Raw genomic sequence first — 16,985 nt, 5'->3', positions numbered from 1 at the left:
CTGCATCTATTATCAGGGGCCTTGTGCTTCAGGCTAGAATGTTCCAAAAGGTGTTCTAGCCATTAAGTTCTAGGGCAAAACATGGACCCTGTGTAGGGCATAAATATGCTTTGTTTTTCGCATGAATGCAGTCAGCAAGCAGGTGAATTTATTAATGGATGTTTAAGAGTAGCCTACAGCATCACTGCAGGGCTGTTGCGTAGGTACAGTTTTTCCTATTGCAGTCTGAAGAAAAGCATTCAGGTATTAATTACCTGGTGATGCAGAACACCCTACTTACCGTGGAAAGATTGTATGAGTACTAGAATTTGATATTTAATTTGACTTTCTAGAGTACAGTAAATAAAACACATTATTATGCTAATCTGTTTTAAGTTGTTTTGGTTTTTATTCAATTTAACAGTGTAAGTAGCAGTTGATTCTTTAAAGGGCTTGTGTCCCTTACAAAGACGTTAATGGGCAACATACCTTGTGAAAACTGGAGAAGTAAGGGGATATTCTACTGCTTCACCATTTGCTGCCTTAGTTTTAAGCCTTAAATTACTTCAAGGAAAAAAGTAAATCTTTGCAGCTCAGCACTACCATAAATACTTCTCCCTGTGCACAATGTAACTCCATGCACCTTCTGTTGCATTTAATAAAGATCTAAGAAATTGCTATGTTGTACAAAATGACTGATTAATGAGAGAATGCTTTCCCTAATTTCCCACCAACTTTGTGTAAAGGGTTATAGAGAGGGGAATTTACCCAACCAATGTGTAAACTGGTGGTTTAGAGGACAGGGTGTTATCATGAATACATTTAGCATTTGCTAGACTGTGCTTTAAAACCATCTACAGAATTGGGACAGGAGTACGGGTTTAGCTAGATGGAATAGTCCTGAACTACTTTCAACTACCAGGTTCAGTGTTGGACTGTCACCCATCTGTTGGTTACGGTGGCAGCTGTAGCAGACACATAGTGGAAGTCCCTGAGGTTAAGGTGCACCTCTGACCTCTTATTAATTGATTTTCTCGCTCTGTGCAATTCATACCAAAAACTGCTACATAGCAGTCTCTGCATTATACCTAAAAGCGTGAAGGCTTACAAACCATTAAAAGAACCTGAACAATAACTGAGAAGAAGCTGAGTGCATGAAACACTTTTGAAAGTCGAAATAAGGCACAGGAGAGCTTCATTTATCAATTAACCTTTTCATTTTTATTACATAATGTATAAACACCACGTGGAGAGGAGAAAAAAAAAGGCAAAGAAGGACAGGTCTAGTTTAGCAGAACACCATGTGGACTGGCACTAAATGAAAAGACCATGGATTTGACTCAGCAGGTAGAAGAGGTGCAAAGATCACTGCCAGTCCATGCAGATTAAATCAGTGTTAAACCAATACTCTGTCCTGTCATGGAATACTGTCTACCAGGTAAATTGTACTGTAATCCCTTGCAATAAAGGATCCTTAAAAAGTGTTCTACAGTTCTTCAATAAAAAAGGTAGCTGCTTCTTATTTATTATAAATTTCTGAATCATCCTAATTAACTTAAGCATTCACCAGTAAATGCTTCAACAGAAGTGCAATTAAATTATAGACAAAACCAGTAGAGGCCACTCATGAGTAAGTCAGACTTCCATTTTACTAAGTTAGGAATTTGTGAAAACTTACTAAGTTCTAAACCAGATCATATTTTGGATCTGTCAGGCCTGAAAACATTGTCTTTTAGTCTTGACATTCATAATAAGGAATGGCAGGTGTGTTTAAGAGGTATGCTTACTGGTCAGACAAGTTAGTCTCCATTAAAACATTACAGCACACAAATACCTAAATAAGCAGGGGATGACATTTCTGACATAATTTGTCGATGCAGGTGTTCAATACCTAAATCTGATCTAACAGTGGCAAAGTCCTAGGAAGTAATAAATTAGCATTAATGGCATTGGTGGGTTTGGGGGTTTAACAGCATATTGACTGGTGTACTAGGTAGAGGCACATAAACCATCCTTAGCTGGTTACTGGTGGAGTGACAACTAAAACGCCCTAGTTTGTGTGCACACAACTTTAGAAAGATTAGTCTTTTGTATCTTTACTTTTAGACAAGTTTTGCAGATTTTTTTAGACATTAAAGGCTTTATTCTGATAGCTCCTGCACTTACCAAGTTTTGAAAACTTATTTGGCCACTTTTTTTCCCCCTCTGGCTCTGCAATCGTGATAGCCAGACAGTGTAAATAACTCACTGTGCAGCACACTTAAAAGGTAAAATGGACACAAACAGTGATAGCTTATTCAGAAATCTCTATCAGTATGACATTTTCCTAGAGCTGAATGGTCAAATCAATTTCCTCAAAAGTATGTTTTAATTTTGTATTCACTCAAGTCGTAGAAGAAAAAATCCTTTATCTACTTCCTCCACCTATAAAGAGCAGTTCACATTTTGCAAGTGGCAGTAAATATACTGATTGGCCACACTGGAGAACATTTCCATTAGACCTGAGAACATCTGTTACAGAAGTCTCTCCGTTCAAAAGCAGTTTAAAGAAAACTCACTTTTGGAAGCTAATCTGTAGTAGACAGGACAAAACATACTTTTTTCAAGTCATGTAGTAGAAGAGTTCCTGCTGTAGGAATATTAACTTTGTCAAATTCTGCCCTCTCTTCTATGCAATTATCAGCACAGATTTAAAAGGCAGTCACAGTTTACAGTTTCTCCAAAACATTATTTAAAAAGTCACTTCCTCTTCTATAATCAGAGCTTTTTTTCTATTATCAACTTGCTTATTACCTAACATGAGCAGAGTACATGTAAAATTCATTTGTTGCCAGTTAAATATCAGTAGAATTCAGCATAGGATTGGAACTTTCTGAGGACGGTAAAAACACATGGTGAAAAAACTGGAAGACATAGGTATTGTGCTCCAACTCCTAGTACACAGGATATCTCATTCTTCTTCAATTATAAGAAATTCATAACCTAATATTCCAAACCATTTAACTTAATAAGGCCAAATATCTTTCCTAATTATAGCCACCTACATGCACTAGTGTGACTGAACACCTGTTTGCCAGTTAATCCACTCAGTGAAGGAATCTGTCTTACTTCAACATGATTTCTATAATTTGTAAATTCCCATTGAAGGGCTTAAGAAAACCTTTGTGTTTCAAGTCCCTCTCTAGCCAGACAGAAGAAGTAAAAGCTACCTCATTCAAGATGTACTAAACCAGAGTTTTACTTTTGATGTAAGCCTACAAAGTAGAAAAAATACTGGAAGAACAAAAAAAAAATTTGCCACAAATTGTATGAAACTACAAAGTTGTACAATTTTTGAAAAGCATACAAAAGATTTGTGTTTTATTTCTATTACATCAACATCATGGTTTACCAAAATCTATATATCCTTGCATCAAATTGCTAGATTGACAGTCAACTTTTCTACAAAAATGTATGTATGAAGGTACTTAGTTTCATCAGTCCCAGACTGTTACTAAAAAACTGTACATCTGAATATTTAATGCTACTGACTTAATACTTGAACCCAACTACCTGTGTTTAAAAGGCTGTTCTTTCATGTTTGCCTTACAGGTTAAAATGTCAATTTTCACTGAAGTTAGAGGTAACACTTCAGATACATTTCTTTTACACCAGATGCAAAAACAGCTTAAATATCAGGCTAATGTTTCCCCAACCCAAAGGAATGAAAAGCATTTCAAGCTTCCTCTAAATGCTCTTGCATCTGAAAAAGTCAACATCCAGTATAATGCAGCATTGTGATATCCCCATGGTTTCCCTCTATGGATCCATAAATGTTTCAGCAGAAGACACGAGGGTCCTTCATTCTTCCAGCAGAACAGTGCACAGTGCATCCTCTGTGTCAATCAGTATCGACGCTATTGCCCCATCATTAAACTCAAAAGATGTTCCTCCATCCACAACCATACAGGCATCCCAACAGCGGGAACGGACACAGACTCTGCAAAAACCCAACAACTCAGTTTTCACAAAACAGCTCAAACATTTAAGTATTTCACAGAAGCACTCAACAATAAGACTGGTTTTTGGCCCTTCTTTTGCGTGGGCCAGTAAATGCCTAATCACATACTTAGAGGACCATTTAGCACAGTACCAAGCACTAGAACTGCCCCCAGTTATCTCTGCTTTGTGTGGATGTAGTAAAGAGTCCAGGGAGAACTGAAAGACTTGTTCAAATAATTGCTCCCAGAGTCTGAGAACAGCCTATAACTTAATATTTGGTGTTGAAAGCTGCAGTTTACGTGTATTTTTTTAAAAGAAAGCTACTGATGATCCCATTTAATCATGATCTACTTTAATCTTCACAGAAAAGTTTTCAATTAATTTATGATTCTAACGCATTGTCTTCATGTTAAGTAAAACATACAGTTTCAACTAGCAATACTTGATATTCAAATAATTTGGATATTAATATAGTCTATTTTGTTACATGAATCATTCAGAGAAAAGGGAAAGTAATTTCAAACACAAAGATGAAGGTCAGAATGCTTGTCAGACAACTTCATGAATAGGTATTGCAGCATATTGCTGTCAATATTAGTATGACTACACTATCTTAAAGCTAAGAAATTTAAATCTAAGCTTATAAAATTTAAGGCCTCTCTCTTAGAATCAGACAAGATAGAATAAAGCTACTAACCACCTCTGTCATCACTTAACTTTAAAGGAAAAGTAACCATTGAAATTTATCCCTTCATACAGAAAACAAGAACACTATTAAGTAATGAGTTCTTGGTCTATACAATGTTCTGATATCCAAAGTTTAATCAACAATTATGCAGTGACTTAGATTTTCAGGAAGACACATCTTTCAGAAATATGAATACCATTATGACTTGGTCATACAATGTTGTTGTAACACTGGCTCAAAAAGAGCAAAATTTGGGTCCCATTCGGGTCAGAGCTCCTTTAGACATTTGTTTTGATATAAAAGGTTGAATTAATGTTTAATTAATACTGAAATACTGTATTGCTTTCAATTTTTTATGTTATTGTTTATATGTTCAGTTATTCTGAACATATAACTAACACTTGTACATCTTTGTATTTAATTGTGGCAAGCTCCACAAAAATCATAGAATCATTTAGATTGGGAAAGACATGCAAAATCATTGAGTCCAAGCATTAAACTAATACTAGGAAGCCCACCACTAAAACTATGGCCCTAACTGTTTTTTAAATAATTCCAGGCATGATGATCCCCTTCCAGGGATGATGATTCCACTACTTCACTGAGCAGCTACTTCACTGTACTAATTTCCAGTGCTTGACAGCCCTTTCTGTGAAGAAAATTTTCCTAATATTCAATCTAAACCTCCACTGGCACAAGTGCCCTAAATTAAAATGATTAATTACCAAATAATTCAGTTTGGAAGGGCAACCTTCTACTCAAAGCAGGCTTTACTTCAAAGACAGGTTAGGTTGCTTAGGGCCTTGCCCAGTCAAGTTTTGAGTATCTCCAGGGACAGTGATAGCACAACTTCTTGACTATTCGCACTGTGAAAATTTTTTCTTCTTTTTTTATCAGAATCTTACATCCTATAAAATCATGACTGTTGCCTCACATTCTGCTCTGAAAAGAGTTTAACTCAGTCTCCTGTGTAACCGTCCTCTGGCAGCTAAAGACAGCAACTGGCTCCCCCTGGCTCAGCCTTGCCTCCTCCAGGCTACACAAAAGCACCCTTTGAGTCTCTCCTTTACACACGGTGTGTTCTGGCCCCCTCATCCTCTCAGTGGCCCTTTCCTGAATTCACTCCTGTTTGTCAGTGCCTGTGTCTCATAGTGAGGGAAATGGCACACACTCAAAACTGAGCACAGCGAAGTCCTTTTATTCTGTAAGACTGTGCATGGATCAAACATTAAATAGGCATAACACAACTAGGAAACATTTTCCTCCTGCTGTTATGAGAACAATGCTCAAGCCACTCAAAACACAAACTGGATGTTGAAACACTTCAAGGGAAAGTCCTGGATTACTCATACTTTTTGACAAATACTCAGAATGAAATAACTCTTCACTGCTGCAGCCAACACTTACTTTGAAGAGAAGCCACGCTGACGGCTACTTGAAAAAACCCTGTTTACAATAGGTTCTCGAACACTGAAAAACATCTTTGGTTCCTCTGGACTGTAGAGCAGAGACTCATTGAAATCATTTGTTACTGTAAACAGAGAAATCAGCCATTAGGTTTTCCAGGGAAAATTAGTTACTCTCAGAAACACCCATTCCTCCAGGAAAGAGTGGCTTCCCTACCAAAAGGGAATATTGAGTCTTGACAGATGTTTAATAGTCTTCACAGGCAGAAAACCCCCTAGTTTTACAGAATATTCCTTTCAGTTCTGCTGCATGATGAACACCCAACAGCCCTCTTCAGGTAATTAAATGTTGTGTTTCGATATGTGTATTAAATAAAGTGTTTCAAATCTTAGGAGAACTGAAATTCTGAAGATCTCTCTATATCCAGAAACCTAAATAAGTGTTTTCATATCAAGTAAGACATTTTTTGCCAAATGTGCCTAAATAATGTTTGCAAAAAAGACTATTCTTATTGAAGGAGCGCTAAAATACTGAAAGCAGTGCTCAGTATTAAGAGTACAAACAAAATGAACTGGTCAAAGTTAAGACACTTTAAAGAAATCTTGCCTTTTTCACTGACCTTTTTGCACTAAGTCCGTGTTCAATGGCATATCCAAACTTCCACGCTTTTTCGCTGTTGAGTCAAGAGCAAGAGCCCCAATTAGGTAAGAGTACGTTTATGTAAACTTGGCTAATAATGCTACACTATTCACTCACCGATCTTAAGGATCTCTTCAACAGCTTGATGTGCAACCTTGTTAATATTATAGGACCTAGACAGAGAAGTAGAAGTCTTGTTTGCTGAGCAGTACAACTTAGGAGAAAAACAAAGCAAAAAAAACCCCAAAAATTTGCATACAGACAAAGAACTATGTTCAGCATTTGGGAAAAACAAAAAAACAATGAGATTAAGTGTGATATCAGTTTCTTCCAAAAAAAAGTCTTAAATTAACTCTTGGTTTGGCATCTACCTGTGGCTTTGCAAACCTTAAAAATCCACTACCTGAAGTCTTCAGGAAAGAGCATGATACATGGGGTGAAGTCTCTTTACAAGTAATCCTCCTGCCTTAACCCAGTAACTGCTGATTTAAGTCTGCATTAAAAAAACTGAAGCATGACAGTTCTACAGATTCAGTGTCTTCTTATCCCATCTATGCAACTCTTGCAAATTAATCCTCTCTGTTAGTTTTCATTTATGAACCCAACATTTCTTCACAAATATTATGCCTCTTTGTTTGTACCCTAAAGTGTGGGCTTGAATCTCACAAGAACTGGTATATATAGAAAAGGGACAATCAGATCAGACGCTTCTACATTTGACACATTTGGATGAAAAAGTCAGCATAGAGCCTATCAGACTGCAGAGCTGCTGAGCGTGGCTGTCCAAGGCTCCTTCTCTTACATGTACTGCCTACCTGCCAGCCTGATGAGATGCTGGCAAGAAACTGAGATGCACAGTTTGAAATTTTCTCTCTCCCAACCAGATGTCCTTTTACACAAGTTTTGGCAGCTAAAGACAGCACCTGGACATTTAAATGTCTCTCAGTCCAAGGGGACCTGAAATTCCAGGAGAGCCCCCAAACCACAGGCTAAGGAAGATCACTCCACTGAGGTTTGGCCTCAGTTTAGAGAAGTCCAGCAACACAGCAATGGAGAGGAGCAATCCTAGAGTTTGGTCCCTGGTTCTGGGATTGCTCAGTACAGAGTGTATAAGCAAATTAAATGCTTAAGAACAGCATTGAATTAAGACTGTACTTTCCCAAGGTACTGAACACTAGGAAAGTTTCCTTAGCAGTTTGCCAATTTCATCCTTGGCAGGCTCCAGGACTAAGTTATGCTGACTGAATACAAAATTTTGAATTACAATGAAGAGTAAAACCCAGTAACCATGGTTACAGCATGAATATTCATTTTCGAATTTCATTAAAAGCTTCTGTTGTAGTTCATCTTAGCCTGCCACATAAATCCAGGGCCTATTGTACAACTTTAAACTATGAACACAAATAGATTTCAAGGCTTTCACTGTACATGTCTCTCACATCTCAAAACTAAGTTAATTAGACTTACATGCAGTACTGCAGCTTGTTTAAGCTGAAGTTAAAATAATTTACCCCTTTGATTAAGCTAGCACAGTTCTGTGTAGATATGGTCATCTTTGTTTAAGGAGAGTACTTTGGCAAAGACATTGTGCCCTGTCAATTAAATATGAAAGAAACAAGAGGCTTGAAAGGAGAATGGACAGTAGATGTGCCAGAGACAACTTAACACTGCTTCCAACTACACGTTTTCCCATTCTTCTTAGAGCTTAGATTTTTATAAGTTTACTAAGCTACATCATCTAAGCATTTCCATTTTAGTCAACAAGAGTAGTTCACAGATCATCCCAGTATGCTCTGCAAGTCAGAGCAGAATCTCCTTCCCTCACCACTCCCAACCATTCATCTTCACATGTGGCATTCAACATCTTTCACCAAAATTACACCTAAGGTAAACTTCTGTCTCAGTGCTTCTCTCCATACCTACAAGTAATGTGAGCTCTGCTATACTGATATGCCCGAGACAGATTTGAACCATGTTGACAGTGAGAATATTTGACATTCACTGACTTACCCACAGCCCAATAGAGTCCCAGCACAGACAAAATGCATAAGCAAAATAGGTCCATCTAGCTTATCTGAAATGATACTTTATATCAAAGCAGCAACATGTACTTACCATGCTTTTGATCCTGTTCCAGTACACACATTAAGCCCTGAACTCTTCTGTTTTTCCCAAGGACCATCATCAACTGATATTTCATAATAGGAGGCCCTATGAAGCGAGAATTTAAAACTGGGTTTGCAGGACTTAAAGTTCTCCCTGAATAAGACAGAACACACAGCCTTATCAGGCACATAACAGTTTAGAGGGGCTAGTTTCAAATCTGGATGACAATTTCACAGGCTTTGCACAGTGTTTCCAATTTGACAGCTACTTCTGATTCACTGATTCACTTCTCATATTAATTTATGCATAAAACCACCTAATGGTTTTGGTTCATCTAGGAATCACTTTGTATAGAAGCAGGATTTGTTGGACTTACATAAAACTCTAAATAATTACCTTCCTTGCATAATTGTTGCACTACTGAAAAACTGTGCTTATGCTACCATTAGGTCTCATTAAATTATGTCAGGGAACACTAAGATATAAGGCACTACAATGTAAGTAATAGCATGGCTTGAAGCTGAATTCTTGATCACTTCAATAATTAAAAATCCACTCCTTCAGGAACAGCTTAAAACCATCAGTAGGCTTATATTCCTCTCCAGGGCAAATTCTTCCCAAACGGAAATGTACTATGTCTTGGGGTACAATCATCTCCTGCATGTTACTGTTCACGTATCAGGGGATTGCTCATGTTAGGTCTAGAGGGCCAGAGAGTTTCTCTCTATAAGCTTCAGAACATTCAAGAGTTTATTTATGAACTAAAGTTGCTGATGTTCATAGTGCCTAATGCAAATGGTATGATACAGCCTTCAGATTAGTAGGACCCTCTTACAAAAACACCACATTTACTGTGTCATGCACGACTGAGTTTCACCTTTCTTAGTAAATGGACCTTACTGAGCTATTTTAGGTGAAGAATGTTTCAGTCTGGATCCATTAGGAATACAACTCTTGACTGTTTGATGTCAAACAGTTTATGCTGTTAGTAACTAAGGGTATTTTGTGTAATCACTCTTGAGAAGATGGGGAGATGAAAGAACTGGAAGTAAATTATCAACACAGGGGTACAGTTTGATTCAGTTTAAGATAATTTTTGCAAGGTGGGTATGAAAGGTTTTCTGCTTTTTTTAATCTTATATTTCCTTGTTTTCTTCACGGACATGCAGAATAAGACCTTAGAAGAAGCTGCCAGTCATTTTGTCCTAATAAACAGCAAACCTGTGTATTTCAGCCTTACAGAAGACTCATCTCTGTGACATCATTATTTTAGTCATCAAGTGTAAGGTCCTATTAACACAGTATTTCTTTCTAGAGATTAGTTCCTACAGGCATTGTGTTCCCCAGTGGTTTTCAAAAACACTGGAACCACAGACCACAATGTACTTGTGACATTTCAAGTGTTGGAAAACAGCTTTTTGTTCCTCTATCACTGTCTGTTAAAGAAACTTTTCAGAATCTTGATAATATTAGGTTTGATTTAGTAGAAAGCAAGATTTGTATCTCTTTGAGACTAATTCCTTCTGCCAGACTGAGGCTGCAGTCCGGATGAAAGATAAAGCACTCATGGAACGCTCATACTGTTTCCCACAGCAATCACTGTCCCAGGCACTTTACCAACACAAGAAGTTGTTACACTCTAAAGTGGTTTTTCTGTTGTTGTTGTTTGGGGTTTTTTTAAGATAAACAACAAATGGAAAAGGGATATAAAATACAAGTAAAAGTTTGGCCAAATCCTGACCAAGGATAATGTTTTATCTCTTTTATCACAGCCCCCAGTCATATTACCCATATCCTTCTTATTGTTTGGCTGCCAAAAATGCATTGATCTTCAGCACAGAAAGGACAGTGAAATTTATCCTGGATAAGGCAGCACCACGAACTGATACAAACTTGTTTCTTAAAACAAGGAAGTAAGTGTTTTCCCCCAATAGCAAAGCTTCTGCCAAAGGCAGGCTGATAGCTCTGCTTCTAAGGACAGAAAGGCAGGAAAAAGAGTACTTGGTCATGCTAAAAGCTATTTCTGCTTAGTCATGCTAAAAGCTTACCAAAAGATATTTTACAAAAGATGTGGGAGAGGAAGCAGTTTAAGGATGGGTATTTAAATCTTCAATAAAGGGGAAAGAAAACAGCCAGGAAAAATTAAAGAATGTCCAGATAGGAGGTAGAAAACCAGAAATTAACATCACTGCATTTACATCTCTGAAAATACACTTCATAATCTGCAATAATACAATCAGTGTTAAATATCTATAGACTAGAGCTGAAATTTGACAGTAAAATCCCATCACTGATTGTCCAGTGCAATGTCATAAAAAGAAACTAAGTCAAATGTGCCTTGCTGTAACAACAAACAATTAAACATACCTGGATGAAAGAGATTCCCCAATGAAGACTTCATTGAGTGCTCTCACTGGTAAAAGATGTGGACCAGAAATGTCAGATCCTGCAGATATTGAATATAGCAGTTTTGAATCACAGGTTTACAACCCAAATTTTTAGAAAAAATTCACAACTCATTGGAGGACAGACTTTGCTGCCTGGGTTTGTATTGTAGACCTAATGCTCCATTGTCTTCAAGGACTCAATTTTTCATTGATTTAGGCTGTAGCCAGTCACTGTCCTTTACTGGATACAACAAATATTTGAACCAAGGTCAGTGAGGCAATGACTTTTAGGTTCAAACATTACTTTCCCTGAAAACTCATGGGCAACCAGACAGAATGAATGCTTCTCTTCTGTCAGTTACTCTTCCAGTCAAGAAGTTACAGTGACTTAACAGCTATTTCTGATAAAGTTCAAAGAATTAGACTTCATATCACAAGGTAATTAAGGAGGATTAACAAATTTTTTGTGTTGACAAGGACTTCTAAGTGAGCAAATGCAGTACTGGACACAGGTTAATCAGACAATTATGCATCTTGAAACCATCATGAAAAAAACAGTTGAAGGTGTTTGACATCCAAGGAATTACCCAGGAAGAGAATCTCACTTCTAACTTCTCATTTGCTTGCTGGTAGACTGAGACCAGCTTTTTCAATTGTGAAGTAACAAGTTAAGAGTACATGTGTACAAACACACGCTTAAGTGGTTATAGTAATTCTAAGAGACAGCATTTTAAAAAGGATCAGGTATTTTGACATTAGATAAATTAACTGTGGGTACTGAAAACTGGTTCTAATTGTACAGTCCAGAATATACAAAAAAAATACTCCCTTCTAAAAAACATTAATCTGGGTCTTCAGCTCATCAGAGCTGTCTCTCAAATGCAGCACCCAGATTTCAAATACTTGAACTCTTACAAATCTGTGTTTCCAAGTTACCATAGCAAAGTGATTATATTCTTGTAAGATTTTAACCTACCTTGATCCTGGAATCTTTCATTTATGTGAGCCCTGCTGTGTTGCTCTTGGCTCAGCTGCTGTTCATGTAAATCTACAGGAGTTGGGTTAATACCAGTTCCTTCGAGATACAATCGGATTCTTTGCCGCCACTGCCACCTACGACAGGAGAAAGAAGTTGGTATCAATAGCTGAAATATTCACTACAGAATTAGAATTATTCAAAGTCACATTTCACGTTTTATAGCTTCCACTACAACTCCTAAATTTAGAAAGTTAATCATACTAAACTGTAAACACTTTACACTTCCCGAGTTGCCACCTAATGTTTTTTGCATGTGGAAAGAGCACATTGGTCAAAAGTGGTCTAAAAAAATCATATATATGACAACTCTTCTTTTTAGGCATGTGATTCTAAGCTGTGAATGAATGACTGACACATGGATTTTGAGAATAAAATAGCTCTCAAGTAGAGAGTAATATGTGCCATATTTTTAATGTATTTTGTTTGTAGATGTCCAGAAAAGCAGCTCTATCCACCCCTTTATACATAAGGGCCACAAGTATCCTCTCATTTTAACAATCTCCCCTAGCCTAGGAATTTAGGATGCTTCAGAGGAATATAGCTGAAGCAAGAGAAGAGTATAAAAGTCATGATAAAACATTCAGATCTTTTTATTTTTCCCTAGAGATATCAATTCCTTTTTCCTCTTACAGTTTAGAGATTTCATAAAACAAAATAGTAATAGTTTTGGTTAAGAAAGCAAATCAAGAGGAATTGTTATGAGCACATCTTTTCCCCATTCATACTTTTGATATCCAGGGGACAGTCAACCAGCTTTTCCTGAAATTACAACAAGGAAGACTCATGCTTTATATGACTACAAGACTAGTTTTTCCTCATTGTCATCTTTGTAAAGCCTCACTCAACATATCCTATCTGCCCTTAAATTCCAAGCATGGTTTTAGGTAGTCAGGCAGATAGCTTGCAGTAAGTATCACTATAATGGCCTCCTTAAAATGCTCATACTAGAACACGTCACATCCCCTACAAAATTAGAAAATGGGACTGTATTCCTATTATATCCCTATTCTGAGAACCTATTACACCACTGACCACCAAGAAAAGAAACGTGGGTGATCTGATATGGTTTGTCCTTTATAAATCAATAATGGTGGTTGTTTTATGGGACTACAAGGCCAGTGCTTACATGGATTGTTACGCTGACTGACACCTCAAGGTAAGAAGAAAAGACAATTGCCCTTTTCCAGTCTCTGGCACCTCACCATCCATATACAACTGTAAGCCACCAAAAGTCCTTCCAGACAAGCTGATTCAGTTACCCACCTATTTTAGACTTTCCTTGGGGCCAAATAAATCTGAGAACTGTCAAATGAAACCCCTGCTTGGGTTCTTTCTTAGGAATAACAGTTCATATGATTCCAGAAAAAGAACCGGGGAGATCCTTTCTCTTTCACGCTGGTGTGGCTTCAGCTCCATAATGGGCAAAAACAGGAGTGTCGGCAATAAAAATATAACTTTGCTTCCAACAAAACATCAAAATCGCCTAGATTATTGGGGGGGTTATTTGCATTAGCACGAGTTTTACTTAAGCAACTTAAAATAACGGAGAGTAAAAAGCTTCTGTATTCTAAGTCTCAGAATACGCTATTTGAAAGTATCTTTTCATTTAGCAATACCTATTGAAACCTCTTCAGTTATTTGTCAGTCCTGGTGACTGCATTCACCTCATTTCAGACTTTTCAATGAAAAAAATACAGTTACACTTCAAGCTACAAATTTAATATGATAGAAGTATAAACAAAACTCAACTGCTATATATTTTCAGGTGAGTGATTTCTGTTTGATGGTTTGTCATCCTAAAAGTATTCTGGAAAGTTACTACCCCACAGAACAATGTCTCTCTTAAAATAATTATTAAAAAACTCTTCCGTAGTCTGTCCTTTAAAATCCAGCTTGTTTCTTCCTAATTCCATTGAGATTCTTCTATTTGAAGAATATCTAGTATTGAAAACATCAAGCTCTCTTCAGCATGAAGAAAAGCTTTGCCTTACACTCATCTGTTAACAAAAGTTTAGCCACTCTACCTCAGTCACCAAAACTCCGGATGCAACACACTGACCATTTCCTAAGTGCATATGTTTCATTAGCTTCTAATGGCCATCACTGTACTACATACGCTTTTCAGTCTTAAAATAAGTAAACTAATGTACCCTTTACAGGCATGCAGTTCCTCATTTATGAATTTGCTAAGTCAGAAAAGAAAATCAATGACCACAGGTCATAACAGAAGACTTTTTGCTGGAGCTGACAGTCAATTTTATCCTTTGTATTCCAAACTTACTTTTGACCACAAACTCATTTTCAACATGGTAAATAAACACATACACCAAATTCACAATTTGAGGCATTAAGATTTTACTAAGCTTCACCTACTCCTTAGGCATTGCACACCATTCATTAAGTATTTTATTCCAATCCCACTATGCTCTTGAAAACCAAAGATCAGTGAATCCTACCTGAACTCACCACGATAAAGCTTCTGTAGCGCTTCAGGAAATGAATGTGTGTATCTCACAGGCAAGCACAAGTGACCCTCAGATCTAGTAACAAAAAATGGCAATGAAAATGACAGTATATCTGTTAAGATTTGGTACCTCTTAAAAATAAGGTTATTTCTCCCACATTTCCCCTAAAAACTGTCTGTTCATCTAGTAATCCTGCAGGAATATATAAATACATGTATAGTTCCTGTCATGTCTCTGGGCAGGAAATTCAAGCTTAATAAACCTGGCAAATGAGAAAGTAAATTTCCTCCCTTTACACAACTTAGTTGATACGAAACAGGTAAGCAACATGCCTAAGATCAAAAGAATCTCATGTCAAAACCAGAAGACTAAACACTGCTCCCCTTTCATGAGTGATATTTGATAACTTGAAGGCACTTGTTATTTGAACCCTGCTATTCAGGCTTGATAATGCAGAATAAATTAACTGTTTATATCAAAAGTAGAAATCTAAATCTGGACTTCCCAGCAGACAGAGCCTTGGAGAATTCTGAGTTTTACTTGCCATTCATTTGAAGCTTATACTAACCAGGCATTACTAACACACTGCATCCATCTAACTGTAAGATTGATTTGGGCAGGTGGATGCAACTTGTGTGGAGTTTATAATAGGACAACTAAGTGCCAATAATTGGCTGAGGAGACTGTGTCCTCTGAGGTATGACATGGTTTACATGAAGAAACCACAGCAAACTTCTTCATCTGAGGCTCTACCGGATCCACCTGCTTCATAAAGAGACAAAGTTTCTGTGTGTTCAGGCACCACACTTAGCTGCTTTTATGAAGTCCCTCTTCCCATCTGGGTTCTATACTGCCATCCCTGGACTCAAACTTCTGGTTAGTAATACAAGTTAACCAGCTGCAAGTGCTGTTACACTGGTGCACGAAAACAGTTCAGCTTAACACATTCACGCTTATCCAATACTGCTTAATGTCTTCTCAGATGAGACAGGGTAACTCATTGTGGAAACTTTTGTAAAAAAAAAAACATGTTAGACTGAAATCTAGAGCCTACTAAAACAGACATTTACACTGCCAAATACTACAGGCATGCCTCAAATGCACACCGTGCCTGATATTAAATAAAGCACTTTTTCCCAAACATGTTTTTACCTTTCAGGATCAGTATTTACTCCAATGACTGGTTTAAATTTATCAAAAACCTTACTGGCTGCCAACAACATTGTACCATCACCTACAGAAAAAGCAAACCAAAAGTTAGTATCACTTCACATTCTAATAAATAATAATGGCCAGTCTTCGCGAACGAAGATTTGGGGAAAGGTCTTTTACCTTTCCAGCCTGCGCAATGGATTTTTTAGGTGAGACACAGCCTGCGCTGAACTGAGCCCACCCTTTAATCCTAAGGTTCATCTGCTGGGGCCAAGCAAGCTTGGACAATGGCAGTGAGGTCCTCAGGACGAAGGTTTGTTTAGAGTGACCTTCTCATAGATGGATGGCCTCACAGGGCTAACGGGCTCCATCTGCCCGGGGGACTGGGATTCGAACCTAGGTTGCAGCGGTGAGAGTCCTGCATGCCACTAAGCCACCAGGGGTCCCCTCCTCACATTCTAGTACCCAAACAAAACAGTCCCCATAGGTACTTCAGCATTACCACTCTGTGCTTTTATATCAACAACCAATTACGTAAGCTGGACAAAAATAAAATGGGACTGCAAAACTACTGACATCTTTCAAAGCAGAGCAGTGACAACTGAGTTCAAGATGGCAAACGTGACTGGAAAAAGTACAAGTTATCTAACAGCTATATATGCCCAGGCATAGCTTTGACAGAAGCAAGCTTTAAAGGATTTATGGAAATTTCTCTATGTTTATCAGCAGGTAAGAGAAATTCTTTAATGAAAGTAAATTTAGAAAGTATTGCTAAACAAAGCCACAGGATACAGGAAACAAAACCAAAATTTTACTGCAAATCAAATAAAACCCATTACTTTAGTTTCATTCCAGCTGTCCTCCTAGAAGGCACAATTTAAAGACCTTATTTGGTCCCAAATAGGCACACTTGGAAAAGAAGTCTTAGGTAAACAGAAATCTTGAAAGTAGAAATCCTTAATATGTACTGGTTTCTCCAGATATTAGTATTTTTCCTGGCTGTTAAACAGCAGGACAACTATAACCTCAATCAGTCTTTGCAGCTAGATATAAGCTCTGAAAACCTTAGGTAAGGTATCACTTCCCAGATGCTTGCCTCAACTATGACAAATTTTGCCCTAAACTGGCACTTTAGTCTCCAG

The 16,985-nt window shown here is 37.5% G+C and overlaps 1 protein-coding gene across 1 annotated transcript in view; it reads right to left on the bottom strand.

Annotated features, from left to right (window-relative positions):
• Nucleotides 1-1,177: 1,177 nt before the first annotated feature.
• NADK2 (NAD kinase 2, mitochondrial) overlaps nucleotides 1,178-16,985 on the bottom strand; it is a 35,162-nt gene continuing 19,354 nt past the window's right edge. The window contains exons 6-14 of the mRNA XM_027709147.1: nucleotides 15,844-15,925; nucleotides 14,683-14,766; nucleotides 12,164-12,300; nucleotides 11,168-11,246; nucleotides 8,810-8,953; nucleotides 6,812-6,867; nucleotides 6,675-6,728; nucleotides 6,056-6,179; nucleotides 1,178-3,958 (exon numbers count right to left, since the gene is read on the bottom strand). Coding sequence (XP_027564948.1) covers nucleotides 3,820-3,958; nucleotides 6,056-6,179; nucleotides 6,675-6,728; nucleotides 6,812-6,867; nucleotides 8,810-8,953; nucleotides 11,168-11,246; nucleotides 12,164-12,300; nucleotides 14,683-14,766; nucleotides 15,844-15,925 — 899 coding nt within the window. The 3' untranslated portion in view covers nucleotides 1,178-3,819. The remainder of the gene's footprint in view (nucleotides 3,959-6,055; nucleotides 6,180-6,674; nucleotides 6,729-6,811; nucleotides 6,868-8,809; nucleotides 8,954-11,167; nucleotides 11,247-12,163; nucleotides 12,301-14,682; nucleotides 14,767-15,843; nucleotides 15,926-16,985) is intronic.

The sequence above is a fragment of the Neopelma chrysocephalum genome, unplaced genomic scaffold, assembly GCF_003984885.1.
Source record: "Neopelma chrysocephalum unplaced genomic scaffold, ASM398488v2 Primary Assembly neopelma1_96688, whole genome shotgun sequence".
NCBI classification, from domain to species: domain Eukaryota; kingdom Metazoa; phylum Chordata; class Aves; order Passeriformes; family Pipridae; genus Neopelma; species Neopelma chrysocephalum.
Note: the sequence above shows the minus strand (reverse complement) of the source record. Positions and strands in the feature narration are given on the sequence as shown.